The following is a 20,052-nucleotide window of genomic DNA, read 5'->3' as shown; positions in this document are numbered from 1 at the left end:
TCCCAGCGAGGACTCTACACGGGGCCGACGGGTGTGTGTGGCCATGAGGCTAGGCCATCCGGTGCCCCTGGCTTCTGTGCGTCCACGGGGCCTGCCGTGACGCCCTGCGCACCGCCTCCGGGGCACCGGATCGCGGGAGCTGCGCCTGACTCAGCTGTGTTTGCATTCCAGGAACGCTGCTCCGCCATGGTGGAGGCTGTTGGGAGGCGGGAATTCTGCTTCAAGGTGGTGCTGATGATCAGCTGGCTGGCCCCGGCCTGCTTCTTTGGGGCCGCAGCCACAGGTGAGCCGCGGCAGAGGACGGGCTGCGCCACCCGCCGTGGTCGGCGAGGCTGCCAGGCTGGGGAGGAACTGTGGGGTCCGAGCTTGGCCCAGCCTGGCTAGCTCGGGGCTCTTCCTGGGCTTCCGTTCCTCCGTCCACACGATGAAGGGGCAGGCCTGCCATCCGGGGGTGCAGACTCTAGGAGGGGCTGAGCAGCCCCTACCATCGGGGGTGCAGACTCTAGGAGGGGCTGAGCAGCCCCTGCCATCCGGGGGTGCAGACTCTAGGAGGGGCTGAGCAGCCCCTACCATCGGGGGTGCAGACTCTAGGAGGGGCTGAGCAGCCCCTGCCATCAGGGGTGCAGACTCTAGGAGGGGCTGAGCAGCCCCTGCCATCCGGGGGTGCAGACTCTAGGAGGGGCTGAGCAGCCCCTACCATCCGGGGGTGCAGACTCTAGGAGGGGCTGAGCAGCCCCTACCATCGGGGGTGCAGACTCTAGGAGGGGCTGAGCAGCCCCTGCCATCCGGGGGTGCAGACTCTAGGAGGGGCTGAGCAGCCCCTGCCATCCGGGGGTGCAGACTCTAGGAGGGGCTGAGCAGCCCCTACCATCGGGGGTGCAGACTCTAGGAGGGGCTGAGCAGCCCCTGCCATCCGGGGGTGCAGACTCTAGGAGGGGCTGAGCAGCCCCTGCCATCCGGGGGTGCAGACTCTAGGAGGGGCTGAGCAGCCCCTGCCATCCGGGGGTGCAGACTCTAGGAGGGGCTGAGCAGCCCCTACCATCGGGGGTGCAGACTCTAGGAGGGGCTGAGCAGCCCCTGCCATCAGGGGTGCAGACTCTAGGAGGGGCTGAGCAGCCCCTACCATCGGGGGTGCAGACTCTAGGAGGGGCTGAGCAGCCCCTACCATCGGGGGTGCAGACTCTAGGAGAGGCTGAGCAGCCCCTGCCATCCGGGGGTGCAGACTCTAGGAGGGGCTGAGCAGCCCCTACCATCGGGGGTGCAGACTCTAGGAGGGGCTGAGCAGCCCCTGCCATCGGGGGTGCAGACTCTAGGAGGGGCTGAGCAGGTGGCATAAATGCATGCCGCTGGTGGGACGAGGTGTGGCCAGTGGGGGGCGTGACTTCCTCCAAAGTGGCACCGACTTCTCAGTCTGGCCAAGTGTGGCCATGCGGGAACGTGTGTCCCCTGGTTGAAGGAACGACTGAATTTTTAGGAGAGGTGGAAATCTAGATTTCGCTTCTTTGTTTCCTGATTTTTTTTTTTAATTAGTATGTAGTTAAATTGACTTTTTGGTGAGGTACAGTTCTATAAGTTTTAACCTCATGTATAGACTCGGATAACCAGTACCATAATAGGTGGGGTTTTTGTTTTTTGTATGCTGTATGATGGGGGTCACATTTCTTTCTTTTTCAGAGTGAGTATCCCATTATTGCAGCATCACTTGTTGATTTTTCGGGGTGGGTGTGCATGGACTGGGAATCGACCCCAGTCCTGCATGGCAGGCAAGAATTCTACCACTGAACTACCCTTGCACCCCCTATGATAGGGTTCTAAATAGTTCCTTCAGCTCCCCCCAAATAAATAATAAATAAAAAATAAAAGTTCCTTATTGTTTAAATGTTGGCAACTAAGTCAAAATTTAAAAACCACGCTAAGGGCCTGAATGGAAAACAACATACTTATCTGGAGAGCCAGCTGCCATCTGATCTCAGTGGTTCCTTCTCATTTTGGCATTAGAAGATCTGGGTACGTTAAAGCACTTTGTAACCTGAGCAGCATTTATGTGAGATTCAGGCTGGGTTTTTTTTCTGCTCTCAGTATCTTCAACCCTTTCTCTGAGTGGTTTTGAATTAACATCCTGATGCACATGGCATGTTTTCCTGGACTATAGGCTATAGCCCTCAAACAAACCTAAGTTGGCGTAGAAAGTGAGAAATGGGGGCCATTTCTACATTGTGAATAGGAGCTTAGTAGTATTATCATCACCATCGATTACTGTTCTTACAAAATGTTATTGTTATAGAGTTTGAAGCTTTTGTACAATTAGAATAAAGAGCCACATTGTATATTTTGTTTTTCTCAACCCACTGAATGAGGGAAGTAATCTATAAACATTACTAGGGAAATTCCTTCAATGTGATTCCTTATAGACGCTTTCTGATCTTTAGGGAACGTAAAAAGCCATCAATATTTTAGAACTTTTACTGCAATCATTGACAATATAATCCAAGTCACTTATTCAACTAATGAACAGAAAGGGGACATTAACGGGTGCCAGCCACTGGGTTTGGGTTTGAGAGTGACCCACCGCAGGGGCCTTGGGAGGTGTGGTCAGGCCACTTCCTGGGTGCATCTCCCCACGCCCTGGACATCTCTCTTGCCATTTGAGTACAAACCACTTGGAAAAGGGGCTGGGCCTCTGAGGTTCTGTCTCATCTGTGCTTTTCTCTGACAACAAAAGGATGCAAAAGCCAGTCCTTGACATTCACACTCTGGGAAGGTGGGCCTTACATTCAAACCCAACCCTCCTTGATGTGTCCCTTCCTTGAAAAGTATTGGTGATTGCGGTGGTGATATCTCAGCAAAGGCACTGGCTGTTTCCAGCACTCACAGATTCATACAGGGGCAAGTTCTCTGATAAATGTTCTTCCCCGAGAGCTAAATATCCAGCTCCAATGAAGAACTGTCCAGACTCGTTAGCGCCATGCTTTAGCTGTGAGGTCAGAGCTGGTGGATAGCTGGGGCTTGTGCTCTAATGACAGGAGGCCTGCAGGGTCTGACTGACCACCTCCAAATCCAGATGTAAATCTGGCGCAAACGAGTGAAACTGGAGAGTAAAGGGGGCAGTCCTGGTTGTCCTGGGAAATGTGGACATGTGAGGGCAAAGACTTTGTCCTGTGGAGTTGGAACAGTTCCTTCCCAGCATGTGTGTGGCTCCCTGCCTGACCACTGGGCTTACCAGTGGACACCACGTGCTCCCCATTCGGCTGGGGAGTCACCTCCTGGGAAACTGACATTCTAAGTGCAGAACTCATCGGAGGGTGTCCCAAGGCCTCTGAAAGCCAGCCAAGCCTTTGACCCCATCTGGAGACAAACCCAACACAGGAGCCCCTTAAGTGAGAGGAACATTCATAGCCCAGTGCCATCACCACCCTTGACTGCTGAATGCAGAGCAGAGAGCCCACCCGCCAGCCATCCAGGCAGTTTCTGGCTATTCTGCTGTTACATTAAAATTAAAAGTTCACTGATGAACAGGCCCCACATTTTTTCATCTTGTTGCCACTACTTGAGCCCTTGGGGGGTTACTTCAGCTAGAAGCACTGCTTGGTAAAACTCCAAAAGCTGTGAAATTTCCTTCTTAATGAAAAAGATCCAAAGCCTGAGTTAGACCTGACAGCAAAGCAGGTGGGCCTTAGAAAAAGGGTGGAGAATGAGGCCGGCAGACATGCTGGGCAGTGATGGAAGGAAGGGCCAGTCGCTGCCTTTGCTTGGGCACAGTAGCCAGTGCAATGTGAGTGGGCTTCAGGAGTGCCTATCAGGCACAGTTGAGTATGGATAAAGAGGCAATTCCTTTCCAGTTCTCCTTGAGTTATATAAATATGGGACAGACACTAATATCCCAGAGATAGCCTTTAGCTCTGACATGCCAGTGATTTCTTTGAAGCCAGAATCCCTCCTGGGGTCCCCAGCCCCCATTGTGGATGTTGGTTACTTTGTTTGAGAGACACAGCGTCTCTTACACTCCCATCCTCAGGGCTTCCATCCCTTCCGGTATCTAACCCAGGATCTTCACCACCTGGAACATTGCCCCTGCAATCCCTGCTTCTCACTTCCCCTGCTTCTCTCCAGGATATTTTGAAATCTACTGTTTCATACTTTAGAGTTTTTTAGTGATATAACGGGAAAAAACAGGGGTGAGGGGCATCGTGGCCTATTTCCTAGGCCAAGCAATTCTCACTTTGCTTTTCCCATCACCTCTTCCCACATTTCTCCCTCTGGAGTTTCCCTTTCTAGTCAAGGAGACTTAGCCATATTATGAAACAGTCCCCCTATGGCCACCACTCCAGGGTATGCTGCAAGATTAGAGCCTTGTTAGCCATACAATGGTGGAGATCCCTCCAAGGGTTACTGTTGGGGTCAGGGGAGAAGTGCCTTGCAACACCCATCAGCGGGCTCTTGGGTTCAACTAAACACTCAGACTCACAAGGCTACCGCAGACCACATGGGGCATCAGATTCCCTTGGAGAATATAGAATGGAAACACCGCCTGGCATCAGGACAGTGTCAGGTGTTTCTCTTCCATGGGAGGTGTCCTTGTAGCATTCTATACCAGCCGTCTAGAAGCTACTCTTGTCAGTTTCCTAGGTGACAGCTCAGGTTAGAGGATACAAGACTCTCACTAGAGAGAGAATTGTCCCACCTGCTTAGAAACCTCATGCCCCATCAGAGTCATTCTAACAACTCCATAGGTAGACCTTTCAGGGTTCCTGCAAGAGACATGCCACATTATGAGAATTACAGCCCTCAAGGCAACCCAATGCCTAACAACACCAGGTAGTCATAATTCAATTATAGTTGCTCCCACTTTAGATGCCATTTACCAACCATATGTTAGAAACATATGTTGCTTGGTAACAGTTTCCATGGCAAGAGAGCTGGAAATTAATCAAACATCAAATTCTCATGCTTAAGGGGAAGGGGCATTGGTTACTCTTCAAACACTGATTTCCAGAGACTTGTAATCAAAATCATTGGGGAGATCACAATATAACTTTAGATTCTGTAACATCCTCAGGAGTCATCTGGTCTACCCTTCATTTTTCAAAGGTAGAAACTGAGCCCAGAAAAGGAAAGTGATTTGTCCACTGATGCATAATGGATTAATGTAAGAAATGGGACTGGACCTCAGGGTTCCTGACTCTAGTATCGGGATGTCTCCCTGCTCTTTAAGGCCTGCCTCTAGCTCTAATTGAGAGGAGGCAGGGGCCATGAAAATAGATGAGAGACCCCCGTGGTCTGTGGCTGACGGATAGGAGCAGTGACTTCTCTCTTCCTTGCAGTGGGAACTGAGTGCCCTGACCAGAGCCCTGAGCTACAACCCTGGAACCCAGGCCATGACCTGAGCCATCATGTTCACATTGGTCAGGGCAGGAAGCTTCTACTCACCTCGTCTGCCACCGTCCACTCCATTCACATCTCAGAGGGAGGTAAGCCAATCTGCCTGCCTACTACCTTTCCCTCCACTGCCCCAGAGCCCAGCACATGGCATGCAGGGCTGCCATAATTGCAGATGGACAGAACAAAGGTTGCATGCTTTGGGATAATGTCAGAGCATCTGATTGTTTAAGATAACCATCAGCACTGAGCACTTAGGAATGGCCTGTCGGAGGTCCAATCTCAGTGAAAGAAGCATTCATAGAGGAAAATCCTTTGGTGTTCTGAACAGTCCAACTTATTTTACTTTTAGATGCTTAGTCACTGGATGCAGTGTGTGCAGCGATGGCAGTAAAGCAGGTGGGGCACATGGTGAGGCAGAGAGGAAAGGAATTACTTGTAAACCCAGCAGACATGGAAGCATTCAAAAGACAGGCCTTCTTGCCTGCCTAGATGAAATAGGGGAGTTCAGGGCAGTCTGTCATTGGCTCTGCTGTACCTTACCCTCATACTCACACTCTTAAACCTCATCCTATTCCTACTTCTTCAGGAAAGCTTGTCATTAAAGACCATGAAAAGCCAATTGTTTTGCGTACCCGGCACATTCTGATTGACAACGGAGGAGAGCTGCATGCTGGGAGTGCCCTCTGCCCTTTCCAGGGCAACTTCAGCATCATTTTGTATGGAAGGTGGGTAGACAGCGTCCATGGGTCAAATGCTACTCTTGGATCTGATGGGAATGAGGCTTTCCAAGGAAGAGAGGGAGGCAAGATGACAGGGCTTTAGCGTAAGGCAAGAATCATCATTATGCCCTGCCAGATCACAATCATGAACAAGCAGACATGGTGATTTGGATGAGCTGAAGAGGTACATGAGGAATTTTATTTTTTGTGGCCTGGGTGCTATCTTCTGTTATGGAAGTCCCTGCCAGCCTTTCAGCCACCTTCCAGTCACATCATGATTCAGAGAGGTCTGCAAGTGTTTAATGGGTTGTGATGGACAAGATAAAGAAAAATTCCATTTTATTCCAAGATAAAAAAAAAAAGTTATTTGCCTCTGGCTGTGTTCCCTCTTTAAGCAGTTGAGAGTTCCAAGAAGTGATAGCCAAGAACACACAAGGGTATGCAATGCATGACCAGGTGATTCCACATCTGATATGGACCAAAACGTGAACCACTTACAGCTGAAAAGAAGAAGTGCCAACTTGTTAGCTAATTAGAAGTACATCTGCTTGGCGTTTTTTGGACTTATTTTGGTCTGGCTCAGGAAGATCTGGCTGCTAACGCTATTTTTACTGACCTTCTGTAATTACCAGAAGTGTGACTGGCTTGGAGGTGGCCACGGTGGGAGAAGGTCCCCCCTGGGCTCAGCAGCTGGCAAAGAGGCGTGTTGGCCGACTCTGGGGAGCTGTTCTCTTTCCTAGGGCTGATGAAGATGTGCAGCCGGACCCTGACTTTGGCCTGAAGTACATCGGAGTTGGCAGAGGAGGTACCCTTGAGTTGCACGGGCAGAAAAAGCTCTCCTGGACATTCCTGAACAAGACCCTTCACCCAGGTGGCATGGAGGAAGGAGGCTACTTTTTTGAAAGGAGCTGGGGTCATCGTGGAGTCATTGTTCACGTCATCGACCCCAAATCAGGGACAGTCGTCCATTCTGACCGGTAAGTTGTGCCTGCACTTGAAGTCGCCCTCGTCCATTCAGCAGACACTTACTCAGCATGTGCTGCAGCGGGCGCGGGTCCGGGCACTTGAAGCAGAAATAGAAATCTCTGCCCTAAGGGAAAGGTGCTCCTCCCCAGACAGTTCCCTGGTGAAGCTGAATTCACAGAAACAAGCACATGCACGCATGGACACAGGAGGCAGTTTCCCATTATGCTAAGTGGTATAAGGGGGAAAAAAGACATAGTGAAATGATAGAGAATTACTAGGGAAGACCAGTTCTGATAAGGTGGTCAGTGAAGGCCAATGTAAGGAAGTGGCATTCGAGATGGGAACCACAGGGTGGAAATGAGTCAGGGAAAGAGAACTCAAGACAGAAAGCAGCCAAGTGCAAAGAACCAGAGGTGACAAAGGGCATGATGACCTTAAAGACTGGAATGGCCCAGAGAGGTTGGCGTGGGGGGAGGATGGAAGAGAGGCACAATGATGTGGGAGATACCCGCAGGGCGGATGTGGGACATTAAGGTCAAGGCAAGAAAGTAGATTTTATTCGAAGTGGGGTGGAAAGCCACCCACGGACTTTAAGGAAGGGTGCGAGCTGATTTAAAAGAATATTATTCTGGCTGCTGTATGGAGAATGAATTGGTTGTGGAGGGCAAAAATTAAAACAATGGGTGTGGTTCGGGGGCTCCTCCAGGGGTTTGTGCAAGAAACGATGTGATAAAGACTGGGAGATGTAACTTGGGAAGGCCTAGAGTGGACAATGTGATTAAATTATGACAACAGTTTTGATAGAACAAATGAATGTTCCATTGCAAGGTGCTGATAATGGATGGTATAAAGGAAAAGTACAGTCAATGCAAGGTAGGGTCTGTAGTCGACAGTAACACTGTGACATGCTTCCACTGAATGTAACCAAGGCATGATGCCAAAGCTAAATGTCAACAAGCTGGGGGCATGGGGGACAGAGATGGATTCTTTGCAGAAGAAAAGAAACTGTCTTCGTATAGATGATGATGGCGAAGGCATGTCTGTTTCCTTAGGTTGGGTTGTATGATATGACATGTGAATAAAACTGTTTAAAAATGAACAGAGAGAAACAAGTAATAGAGATAATGTGGAGAAAGAGACGTACCTATTCACTATTGTAGGCAAGCTGAGAGGTGCAGCCCCTTAGAGGGCAGGGTGGTGGTTCCACAGGAGGCTAGGGGTGGGGTTGCCATATTGTCTTGCAACCCTGTTGCTAGGTGTATACCTGGAGGCACTGAGAGTGGGCACAGGAAGGGACATTTGCACACTGGTGTTTGTGGTGGCAGTGTTCATGATTTACAATGGATGGAGGTGGCCTAAGGGTACAATGACTGAGGAATGGAAGGGGGAACTGTGGTGTGTAAGTACAATAGACTTCTGAGCAGCTGCAAGAAGGAATGAAGTTGTGAGGCATGCAGCTAGGGGAATGAACCTTAAGAGCTGTATGTTGAATGACATGTCAGAAGCAGAAAGACAGATATTATCATGCTTCACTCGTATGGACTAACTGTGATATACAAGCTCAGAGGATGGAAGTCGAAAGCATGGATTATCAGGTTGGGGCCTATTGTAAAGGGTCCTAGATTGTAAACTGTTACAGCAGTCACATATACTTTGGAGTTGTAACTGTTACTTCTAAATTCTGAGATACTGAGCTATTTGTATATAACCTGGTCATTCCCTGAAACTCTGGGTATTAATGTGACACCTGAGACTCACAGTTAGAGCTCTGAAGCTATGAAAGTCAGCATTACCCCATACAGCAACTGTTAAGGTGAAAAAGAGATTAGACTTCAGCTGGGGATATGAGTGAAGCTGATCTGGATAGGACTAAGGTAAATGAGAATTCAGGGTAAAGGATGATATGGCCCATATTTTCAAACTTTAACATCTGTGAGAGACCAAAGGGAGAGATATTTATTTGGTGTAAAATGTATATTTTTGGTAGTACATTATCTAATTTAACTTGTATGGTCAGTTTACTTGAACAGCATAATTACATGGAATCTTGAATAGCGCATGATATCTTGTTGGTTTGTACGGGTTACTGTCATGCCCTGATATATCCCAGAGTAATTTGGGGAGACAATAAAAAAGTATTTGCAAGGTCCCCTTGGGGAACTGGGGGAAAAGGAGGGAATATTCAACTTCTCCATCTGGGGAATTCCTGATATTCTTGCAAGCAGTGGGGACAACCAATTCAATAGGCTGAGCCCTCAATCTTGGGGCTTGTCCCTATGAAGCTTATTCCTGCAAAGGAAAAACTAAGCCTACTAATAATTATGCCTAAGAGTCACCCCCAGGGAACCTCTTTTATTGTTCAGATGTGGTCTCTCTCCCTAAGCCAACTTGGCAGGTGAACTCACTGCCCTCCCACTATATGGGGCATGACTCCCAGGGGTGTAAATCTCCCTGACAACATGGGACCTGACTCCCAGGGATGAGCTGGGACCCAGCATCAAGGAATTGAGAAAGCCTTATTGCCTAAAAAGGGGAAGAGAAAAATGAGACAAAATGAAGTCTCAGCGGCTGGGAGATTTCAAACAGAATTGAGAGGTTATCTTCGAGGTTATTCTTACGCATTAAATAGATATCACCTTGTTAGTCAAGATGTAGTAGAGAGGCTGGAGGGAACTGCCTGAAAATGTAGAGCTGTGTTCCAGTAGCCATGTTTCTTGAAGATGATTGTATAATGATATAGCTTTCACAATGTGACTGTTGATTGTGAAAACCTTGTGTCTGATGCTCCTTTTATCCAAGGTATGGACAGATGAGTCAAAAAAAAAAGGATGAATAAATAAATAATAGCGGGAGATAAAGGGTAAAAAATGAGTAGATTGAAATACTGTGGGTAAAGGGGTAAAGGATGGATGAGTTCTTTTTTTTTTCTTTTTATTTGTTTTTCTGGAGTGATACAAATGTTCTAAAAATGATCATGGTGAAGAATACACAATCATGTGATGATGTTGTGAGCCACTGATTGTGTAGTATGTTTGGACTGAATATACATGGATATTTCTGAATAAAATATTTTTTTAAAAAGACACAGTTGTGGCTTTCTGGCACCCTGTAATCAGCAATGCCATCCTGACCAAAAGGGGATAAGGTGTCAATGGCTGAGAGAGTTCAAATAGGGTCAAGGGTCTACTCTGGAGGTTACTCTTATGCAGGCTTCAGTTGACGACCATAACTTGCCTATCCCCAACCGGGACCATTCTTGCCAATCCTAAAGAACACTTAGGGCATTGTATAAGATTCTGCAAAGGTTCCATGCCCTAGAGTAACTTTCCAGAAACCTATAATCTCCAGATGGGTCCCTGGTCCAGATAAGTCCTGAAATCTAGAGGGCCCAGCCTCTCCAGAACATCAGCTAGTCCCATCTCCCTACCCCATATTACTGACAGCCCTTCCGACATGAAAAAGTTAGCATGGCCAAACCAAATACCCCTAAAGAGTGGAAAAGAAAGATCAAAGGTGATGGTGGAGTTATACAGAGAAGTCAGGTTTAACAAATGAGTATAAGTGCTGAATCAGTATATTGATATTTCTTTTTGTCTCCAGGACCTTAGAGCAGCTAGAAATAAAAACCTAAAATTGTGGAATTGTAGCCCGTACCAAACTCTGAAATCTGTTCCACAACTAATTGTTGCACTGTGCTTTGAATTTTATTGCTTTTTGTACATATGTTATTTTTCACAAAAAGGAAAACAAAGCAATAATTTAAATATATATATATATTCTTTCTAGCTTCCTATATTCTGGAGCAGTTAGAAGGAAAAATCTGAGAGGATGGTATGGTAGCCCATGACAAACTCTGGGATCTGTCCTGTAACCACTTGTTGCAGAATGCTTTGAAAACGATTGCTTTTTCTTTGCTTTGTATATCTGTTATATTATACAGTAAAAAAAGAAAAAAGAAAAAAGACGTGGTGGTGGCTTGGGCTCGGGCGGGAGCGTGGGGACAGAGGTGTGGGTTAGTTAGGAAGCGGCGTGGGCAGGTGTCCTGCCGCCGGCCCTCTGGCTCTGGTGAAAGCTGGCAGACAAGTGCTGCCCCTCAGGCCCCTGGGGCTCTTGTCCAGACCGTACAGGGGCTGTCCCAGGCCACTAAAAGGGGAAGATCCCATGCAAAGGACACAGCTGAGGTAGAAAAGTGGAGACAGAGCCACCCTGGTGCTGCTGGAGGAGGGAGACGTGGGCAGTCCCTGGGAACTGGCTCGGGTCCTGCGTATCAATGTGAAGGCGACGGGAACAGACCGTGGCCCTGGCTCAGGCTGGGTCGTGACTGAAGCACCTGCCGGTAAAGATGCACGGGACAGCCAAGCGTTGCCTTCTGGTGACTATGAGCAATGCGGTACAATCTCTGACTTTCTGTGTGCAAAGCACTGTGTTTACCACTTTACCTGCCATATAAAGTTGAACTGCATGAAAATTCTGTAAGGCAGGTTGTGTCATTATTGGCGTGAAAATAGATGAAAATGCCAAGGTCAGAAGGGCTAAGTACACTCAAAGTCACAAAGTTGGAAATGTCAAGGCTGAGGCTCAAACCCAGGTCTTCCTGTGCCCTTGACAACTTTACTTCCTCTGCCAGGACCAGCACGATGGCTGCACATGCCACAGAGCCTCTGCCCCCTCACCCCTGCCCTGACCCTAAATGCATGCGGTCTCATTGCTTGCAGTTATCCAACTTTCATTGTTGAACCGAATAAAGAAAAGTTATCCAGGCAGCTGCTGTGGAGATTGCAAAGATAACACTTGCTCCAAGTCTGCTTAAAATACGCGGCTGCGACCTCGAGAACCCGGTGGCTGAATCTATACGCATAAATAAAGACACTGATAACACACCCCCACGCATGTGTGCCTCCCCCCCCACCCCACACACACACACATGCAGGCCAAGGTCATCTGAGACACTTTCCTGGAGAAGTGGGAATTTAGGTCAGCTCTTAAAAGGTAGTGAGGATGTGACTAGGGAGAGAAAAGAGGAGGTGGATGAATGAAGATGGAGTGGGCGGGTGGTGTGGGCGTACGTTGCTGGGTTGTGCCAAGCTTGCAGTAGGCGATTCCTGGGGAAGGAGAGTGGAGAATGAGGGGCATAGACAGGTCAGAGCAGGTGAATCAAACAGCTGAGAAACCTCTGAGGACCCAGGGGCACCTCTGCCACCATCCATACCAACATCGCTTTTCTTTGCCAGCATCTTCTTGGCTATTCACACTGGTTGATTTTTCTAAAATTACTGTATGGCTGTTTTGTTTGTTGGGTTCCAAGACAAATTCTTTTGGAATTTCCATTGTCGTGGCACAATATCTTTATACTTACATAGGGAAGAGTGGGGATCTTTACAAAATTATGTATTCCGTTCTGAATTCTTCCCTGCAGTGGTAGAGATGTTTTAAAAACCTGTATGCCATGCCTATTTTATGTATATGAGGGTGGGTCATCTTTGTCAAGTTGGAGATGGTCGTTTCTCGTTAGAATAAGAGCTTCTTTCTGTGAAAATCACCGCCCGTGGGCACTTTAGGTGACAGGTTAGCTACAGCAAAACAGGCCTGCTAAAATCCACTGTCTCTGCCCTTTCTAGATTTGACACCTATAGAGCCAAGAAAGAGAGTGAACGTCTGGCCCAGTACCTGAACGCGGTGCCCGATGGCAGGATCCTCTCTGTGGCGGTGAATGACGAAGGGTCTCGAAACTTGGATGACATGGCCAGGAAGGCGGTGACCAAACTGGGCAGCAAGCACTTCCTGCATCTCGGATTCAGGTACCGCCCATCCCTTCTACCTCCACCAGGTACCAGGACAGCGACACCATCCTGTGCCACCCAAGATTTACCCTTCCCTTCTTCCCCCATGGCCACACCTCCCTAAGTGGTGACCTGGAGAGAGGCAGGTACACAGGCCACCTGCATCAGACGTGTTGCTAGAGGGGGCCTGTTTTTTCCTTAAAAATGTATCCCACTCTGTTCATATGAAATCATTCATTCAGTCAGCCACGTAAGGAATATTAATTGAGCTTCTCCTGTATGCAGGAGCTCCGCCTCAGCTGTGTAGCTTATGCGAAAGCTAATTGCCCTCCTTTGGCAAGGAACTCTTCCCCGCTGGTCCTGTCATGCCTTGGGGCTTGGCAGGCAATTATGTAGAGAGTATGCAAAGTGAGTCTGCCCAGCCCAGCATCCAAGGAGAAGAGGCCCTTTGATGTGCTCCGGTGTGTCTTGTGTGCCTCGGGTGGTAGCATCATACCCATCTTTGGCATGCACACACATTGGCACCAAGAGGACTCTGTTTGCCCTACAGGAACCGCACCTTTTCATCCTGTTAAGTCAGCTCTCAGCTCAGTGGAAAGTAGAGGGGATTGGTTCATTGCTGTTTGGAGGCTGTGACACCCCTCCTTTCATCTCGTTTGTGGGCAAGATCGGAGGACAAGCCAGAACCTTTTCTGGTCTTGGAGCAGAGCAATTTTATTGGCTGGCCAGAGATACCCCAGGCAAGGGAGGGACACTCCAGGGTCCAGGGTGCATTCTCCAATAGCCCGAGAGCTGCTCTTTCTGGCAGGGTTTGGGCAGGAAACCCAAGCAGCCAAAGATGACAAAATACCTTGGCATTACAGGGCTCCTTTGTTAGCAAAAACGAAGGGTACTTCCATTTCATGGTTTGAGAAAACCAAAAGGCCAGTTTATTAATTCACAATGAGAGCTAGAATGCAAAGGGGACTAGCTACTTACGGCCTGAGCAGAAGGAGGTAGCAGCTAAGGCCCTGGGACTTGGCATCTGACCACCTGAATTCAAGTCTGGGCTGCAGCCTATTAGGTGTCACCGCAGGCAGGTGACTCATTCTCCTTTTCTTGTGGTTCCTGCACATGTAAAATAGGGATCTCTTAGGAGCTCTTAAGGACGGTTGGGAGGATTATCTGTGATAACATGAATGAAGTATTTGTGCCTGGCACAGCATAAGCACCCAACACATGTTATTGACTCCTCTTTCCTAAGAAACAAGAGCCACAGGCAGGCGGGCACACATCATGCTGTCACGGACACACACGGGGTTAAAGGAGATAGAGAGGCAGGGGCTACATTTCTATCCCTCCTCTGCAGAGAGGCATTGAAAATCAGTGGAACTAAGATTTGGACCCAGCGCCCTTCATTCCTTCCTGCAGTCATGAATGGCTGTTGGGCAGATATTGGCGTAAGGCTCTTTGCTAGAACAGGCTTACTGGGCTCTCCAGGGAAGGCAGGTGTTAGACAGGACATAGCGGTGGGGCAGGCGAGTGGGCAGAGCCTCAGTGCACACCTGCGGTCGTGCAGGTTTCCCTGGAGGGACAGGCAGGTTCAGTGGGGCAGGGTGAGTCCACGGCTCTTCTGAAGAAGGGAGGGAAGCAGGGGCTGCAGCGGGGCATGCGACAGGCTGAAGGGTGAGAGATGAGGCTGGAGAGGGCGGCACAGGAGGACCTGGGCTCTGTGCCGAGGGGCAGGTCTTCATCCAAAGGGCAGTGGGCCGCCCCTGAAGGCTTTTGAGCAAGAGAGTGACACAGTCAAATCCCCAAGCTCAGTTACGCGTTCTTCAGTAGTGACTTACTTTGAAGACAACAGATTGAAACAAAAACAATAAAAGCCATTGAGAACAAATGTCTACTGAGGTCCCATAGTAAGAGGCAACGCTGGCCATGACGGGGGAGATGAGTGGTGAAAGGAAACCTTCCTGCCCTATGAAGGTGTATGCTTTAATGGAGGGACGAGATGTGTCCGAGTTCTTAAAATCTTAAAGCTTTTTCTCCTCCCCACCCTTCAAGAGGAAAAGGGGCCTCTCTCCTTTCTACAGCCGAGGGCAGACTCCTGGGAAAGTCACTTTAGCCTCTGGCATCTGCCTTGAGCTTGACTCTTAGGGGAGCTGGGCTTGAGAGAAGCCCCCTTTCTCTCTTGGAACATGTTTTTCCCGTTTTCACAAGGGGCTGGAGCACTTGCTTCAGGGCATAATTGGGCCTGGCAGGTGGTACGGTAAATCTGTTGGCTTGTTTATTTACTGGTGATTCATCCCCTGCCTGCTGCCGGAATGGATTTGAAGAGTGTGATATGCAAACATCAGCAAGCCAGGCACTTAGGAGGCTCCAGCCAGAGCTCGCAGAAAAGGCTCTTGTTCTTCTGAAGAAGGGACGCCCGGGCGAGTGAACTCACTTCCCCAAAACAATGGGCAGGGGTGCCCATCAGCATGGCACTCTGTTTCCACTCTGTCACTAGTTTGGGTTCAGAAGTGTGAAGAACTTTATTTGTGTTTTCTATTTTCAGACACCCTTGGAGCTTCCTCACTGTGAAAGGAAATCCCTCTTCTTCGGTTGAAGACCACGTTGAGTATCACGGTAATAAATAATTAGCCAGGGCCTAATTCTCTCTAGTGTTTGTCTGAACAAGAGACTCGGGGTCTTTCTGACTGTCCCAGTTCCCTCAAAACGCAGCTGACCCATTTCCCACCACCCCAACCCATGACCAACCGTTCAATAAAGCTGGCAATGGTCAGTCGCTCAAAGTAATATTTACATTCTCCATTGACTTAATCCAAAACGAGAAAATAGAAAAGATGAGAAATGGGACAGGGCTATCAGGGGTCATATTTTGAGCTAAAAGGAACACTTTGGATGGGCTGTTCTCATCCCCACATCATGGCAGCCTTCTCTGCCCAGTGAAGGCTGCCGGCGGTACTGTTGGTTTGAATCCCAGGGATTCATTCAGACGGGAAATGATGGGGCTCCAAAATCTGGATTGGTTGGAGTATGGTGCAACACAATGTCTAAAATGGAAATAGAAGGAGGGACATAGTCTGCTTCCCAAGTGGAAAGATTTGCCAGAAAAGTTTTTTTAAGGAAAGTTCTCAGGATCCACGTGTGTAGATGGTTTCTCTTCCTTAGAATCAAACCCTTTTGAATTTGAGGGTCTGCCCAGTTGCTAAAGCCTCTGGTCTCCCCTTACAGGACACCGTGGCTCCGCTGCTGCCCGGGTGTTCAAGCTATTCCAGACAGAGCACGGCGAGCATTTCAATGTCTCCTCGTCCAGCGAGTGGGTTCACGGTGAGGCTTTGGAGAACACGAACGGTGGGGTAAATGGCCACGTTTTAAATTCTTGGCTGCTAAAGCAAAAGTAATGGGTTGGCTTACCAGCAGGAATTTATGGGCTCACGGTTTCAGAGGCTAGAAGGCTAGGTTCTTTCCAGAGTTGGTATCTTCTGGCTGGCCAGTCATCTTTGGGGTTCCTTGCCTTTTCCATCACATGGCCATGCACGTGGTGATGTCTTCTCCTTTCTCGTCTGGATTCCTTGACAGGCAGCTTTGGGCTGCTCCCTGTGGCTGCCCTTTCTATCTGATTTAACCTGGAGTAGACCCCACCTAATTCAGTTGGGTCACATCTTAACAAAGTCATGTCTTGAACAGATCTTTCTGTTTCTGTTGGATGGGTCCACAGCCCCCCAAGATGTGGACTGAGACCAAGACCCTGACCGAACTGGGGTACCTGGTTCAGTCCACCATAGGCTGGCGTCACTACCTTAACAGAACAAGGATTTTTCTCTTACACCGACAGGACCATATAATCATTCTCAGCAGCCAATGTCCACACATGCTAGGGGCAGAAAGCAGCAATCCTAGCGGCAGTCCTTGCATAAGAGGTTTACAGATGAATCTTATTTCTCTCTAGCTTGTTTATTTGCTTTTGTAATTACAAAGAATATATGTTGTTTTTATAAAATAAGAAAGCCCATTGGAGCCATTTTCAATTAAGAAGTTGGAGAGGTGGGAAACTGTTTATGAGCCCTCGGTGCAGCCATGGACAAATGATGTTCAAATCTGGTTGTGCTGAGGGTGCTTCGGGACCGCATCGAGTGTGACTTACCTCCATAGACCCTTTCTGTCTGACCCTGCTGTCTGCTCTCTGCCTAGATGTGGAGTGGACGGAGTGGTTCAACCATGATCAAGTGTCACACACCAAAGGTGGGGAGAAAATTTCAGATCTCCGGGCAGCTCACCCAGGAAAAATCTGCAACCGCCCCATTGATATACAGGTATCGAACTCACAGCAGTCAGAGAATTACAAGGGCTATCTTTTGAAACAAGCTCTGTAGATCACAACTTTTCTTGCCATTTTAGTGGTTCAATTTCATGGCCCTCTTATGAGATAGATAAGCCAGATAGTGCCCATCCCATTTTATAAAATGAAACTGAATCTCCCCACCTGCCCCAGTCTCCATGGCTGATGAGTTTCAATGGCAGGACTCAAATTCTTTCCTGGGTCCTACTTCAGAATTCCTTTCCCTTCTCCTGAACCCGCTTCCTCTGCCGGAGCTGAGAACGCCTTCAGCTGCAGGGACGCGCTTTTGCCTCACTTCTCGGTCGCTTTCCCTTGGGACCCTGAGTGCACAGGATGCAGCTGGGATTTGGGGTGCAGCCTGAGCTCAGCCCAGATGGAGAGCACACCGGCATCCTGCTCTCCACCAAGCTAGAGGAAAGGTGGCACTCATTGAACAGACAGTATTTCTTTCAGGTCTTCACTTAGAGTTAACGCTGCCTGATGGGGACCTCAGCCTTCTCTGTGGCTCCATCATGAAAGTGTTAAGTAAATATGCAGTCCTCACTATTGGCCCCTCCTTTGGTGGGCTCAGGAGTCACGGGAGACATAGGCAAGGTGAATAGGTTTATTTACTTAAATGCTGCCTTGTTCCAAAATAAGATTTGAAGCCACATAAATACTTGATATGGAATTACAGGACATTTGGGGAAGACCGTTTCTGCCCACCTTAATCCCCTTTCATCCAATAAAGATACGGCCAGTATTTTTACAGTGCTTTCTCCCACACCCTCTCCCTGCAGGTCCTGGCCACCTGACTGTGCCTTCACCCCACCACACCCTCACCATCCTGGGCAGAGCTTGCGCTCTCAGCCTTGCCCTATAGAGCAACTGCAGGACAAGAATCTCCTTTTCCAAAGGAGGACACTCAGTCCTGCAGTTAGCAAAGTCTGAGGACAGCCTCTCTCATTATTTGGCTAAGGCTTCTCCCTTCACTCAGCCCTGATGTTATTGAGAAGGATTCACCCAGATGAAACCGCAGGTTGGACACTCTCCCTGGGCCCAACAGAATCGAAAGCACTTATTCCCCCTAAATCAATTACTCTCCAGATTTCATTTTAATGTTCTCTTGCAACCCTGGAGAGCCCTATTTTAATTCCAAAAGAGCAATAGTCTGATCTCTAGCCCACACCCTACCCCCCAGCCCCCGTTCACTTGACCACAGGAAGTCCAGTCCCCTACCGGCCTCCCTTTCTCAAGCATTTCTGGAAATCTCAAGGTTCTATACATCCCTCTTGGCATCTGCTCTGCCAGCCGCTGGCCTCCAGAGCACTGCTGTTTGAGAGATCGCCTCTCTGTGCCTGGAAAACAGCTCTCCTTAGACTTTTCCTACTCTTCTAGCTCCCAGCATGAACACAAGTCCTTCCCTAAGTTTCCCAAAGCATAACTAAACCCAAACTAAAACATTAAAGAAAACGTTATTGAAGTCTTGGGCTTATCAAGAGAAATTTCATAGGGAAAAACACATATATATATAAAATCCTCTATAACTACTCACTGAGTGCATAAGCCAAGACTCTGCATGGAAACCCGGCCCCACGTTCTGTGTCCACCAGGCGCCATTTTAGAAAGCCCAGTTTACTTCCAAAAAAAAGGAGGAACTTTGACAATGCATCCCCTGCACTCAAGTTCTCCACTTTTAGAAGTCCAGAGAAGAAAAACAGGCAGAACGTTAGTTACCTCCCCCTCTCACCTGAGGGCTGTGTCAGCCTTCTTACAGTGAGGGCATTCTTTGCTGAGCAATGCCGCCCCTTGTTAGTTCAAAACTCCCAATTCCAGAATAGGGTGTTGGTGGGTTTTTTTTTTTTGCAAAACAAAGAGGCCCATTGGAAAGTGTTATCTCAAAAGATAAGAAGCATGTGTCTCCAAGGGGAATTCAAACCTCTGTTTCCAGAGAAAAGAAAATACTGTCACCTTGGAAATGGCAATCCAACTCCCCATTTCTCACCTTCAGCCCTCTAGTCAACAGCGCTCCCCGCATGTAACGAGACGTCTCTCTGTACTCATACCCGCGTGTAACGAGACGTCTCTCTGCACTCGTACCCGCGTGTAACGAGACGTCTCTCTGCACTCGTACCCGCGTGTAACGAGACGTCTCTCTGCACTCGTACCCGCGTGTAACGAGACGTCTCTCTGCACTCGTACCCGCGTGTAACGAGACGTCTCTCTGCACTCGTACCCGCGTGTAACGAGACGTCTCTCTGCACTCGTACCCGCGTGTAACGAGACGTCTCTCTGCACTCGTACCCGCGTGTAACGAGACGTCTCTCTGCACTCGTACCCGCGTGTAACGAGACGTCTCTCTGCACTCGTACCCGCGTGTAACGAGACGTCTCTCTGCACTCGTACCCGCGTGTAACGAGACGTCTCTCTGCACTCGTACCCGCGTGTAACGAGACGTCTCTCTGCACTCGTACCCGCGTGTAACGAGACGTCTCTCTGCACTCGTACCCGCGTGTAACGAGACGTCTCTCTGCACTCGTACCCGCGTGTAACGAGACGTCTCTCTGCACTCATAAGAGGTAAAAATGGTGATGGCGACACAGAATGTGCCTCTTGTTGGTCCCGAGGCTACAAAAGAGAGCCAACTTTGATCTCTGCTCAAACATGTGAGAAGCAGGACGTCATCCCTTTTATAAATACCAAACACATCAGCTGGAAGCTAAATGCCCTAGTTAATTAACCCACCAAAGAGACAGAAAGGAAACTAAACTTCCCACATGCCCGTTTTTGTCATTGTGGGAAAACGCAATTTACTGTGGTCATTTGGTGTCTCTGAGCTCTCTCCACGGGCCCCAAAGCTCCCTCATTTTCCTGGGGCTTTCATCTCTCCAGGAGGCTCCTTGGG

General features: G+C 48.8%; 1 protein-coding gene across 1 annotated transcript in view; it reads left to right on the top strand.

Annotated features, from left to right (window-relative positions):
* Positions 1–20,052, top strand: part of CEMIP (cell migration inducing hyaluronidase 1) — a 79,495-nt gene that overhangs the window by 2,882 nt on the left and 56,561 nt on the right. Inside the window, 9 exon segments of the mRNA XM_077128514.1 lie at positions 3–88; positions 91–283; positions 5,322–5,468; positions 5,966–6,104; positions 6,839–7,075; positions 12,683–12,862; positions 15,381–15,451; positions 16,061–16,156; positions 17,021–17,142. Coding sequence (XP_076984629.1) covers positions 3–88; positions 91–283; positions 5,322–5,468; positions 5,966–6,104; positions 6,839–7,075; positions 12,683–12,862; positions 15,381–15,451; positions 16,061–16,156; positions 17,021–17,142 — 1,271 coding nt within the window.

The sequence above is a fragment of the Tamandua tetradactyla genome, chromosome 14, assembly GCF_023851605.1.
Source record: "Tamandua tetradactyla isolate mTamTet1 chromosome 14, mTamTet1.pri, whole genome shotgun sequence".
NCBI classification, from domain to species: domain Eukaryota; kingdom Metazoa; phylum Chordata; class Mammalia; order Pilosa; family Myrmecophagidae; genus Tamandua; species Tamandua tetradactyla.
Note: the sequence above shows the minus strand (reverse complement) of the source record. Positions and strands in the feature narration are given on the sequence as shown.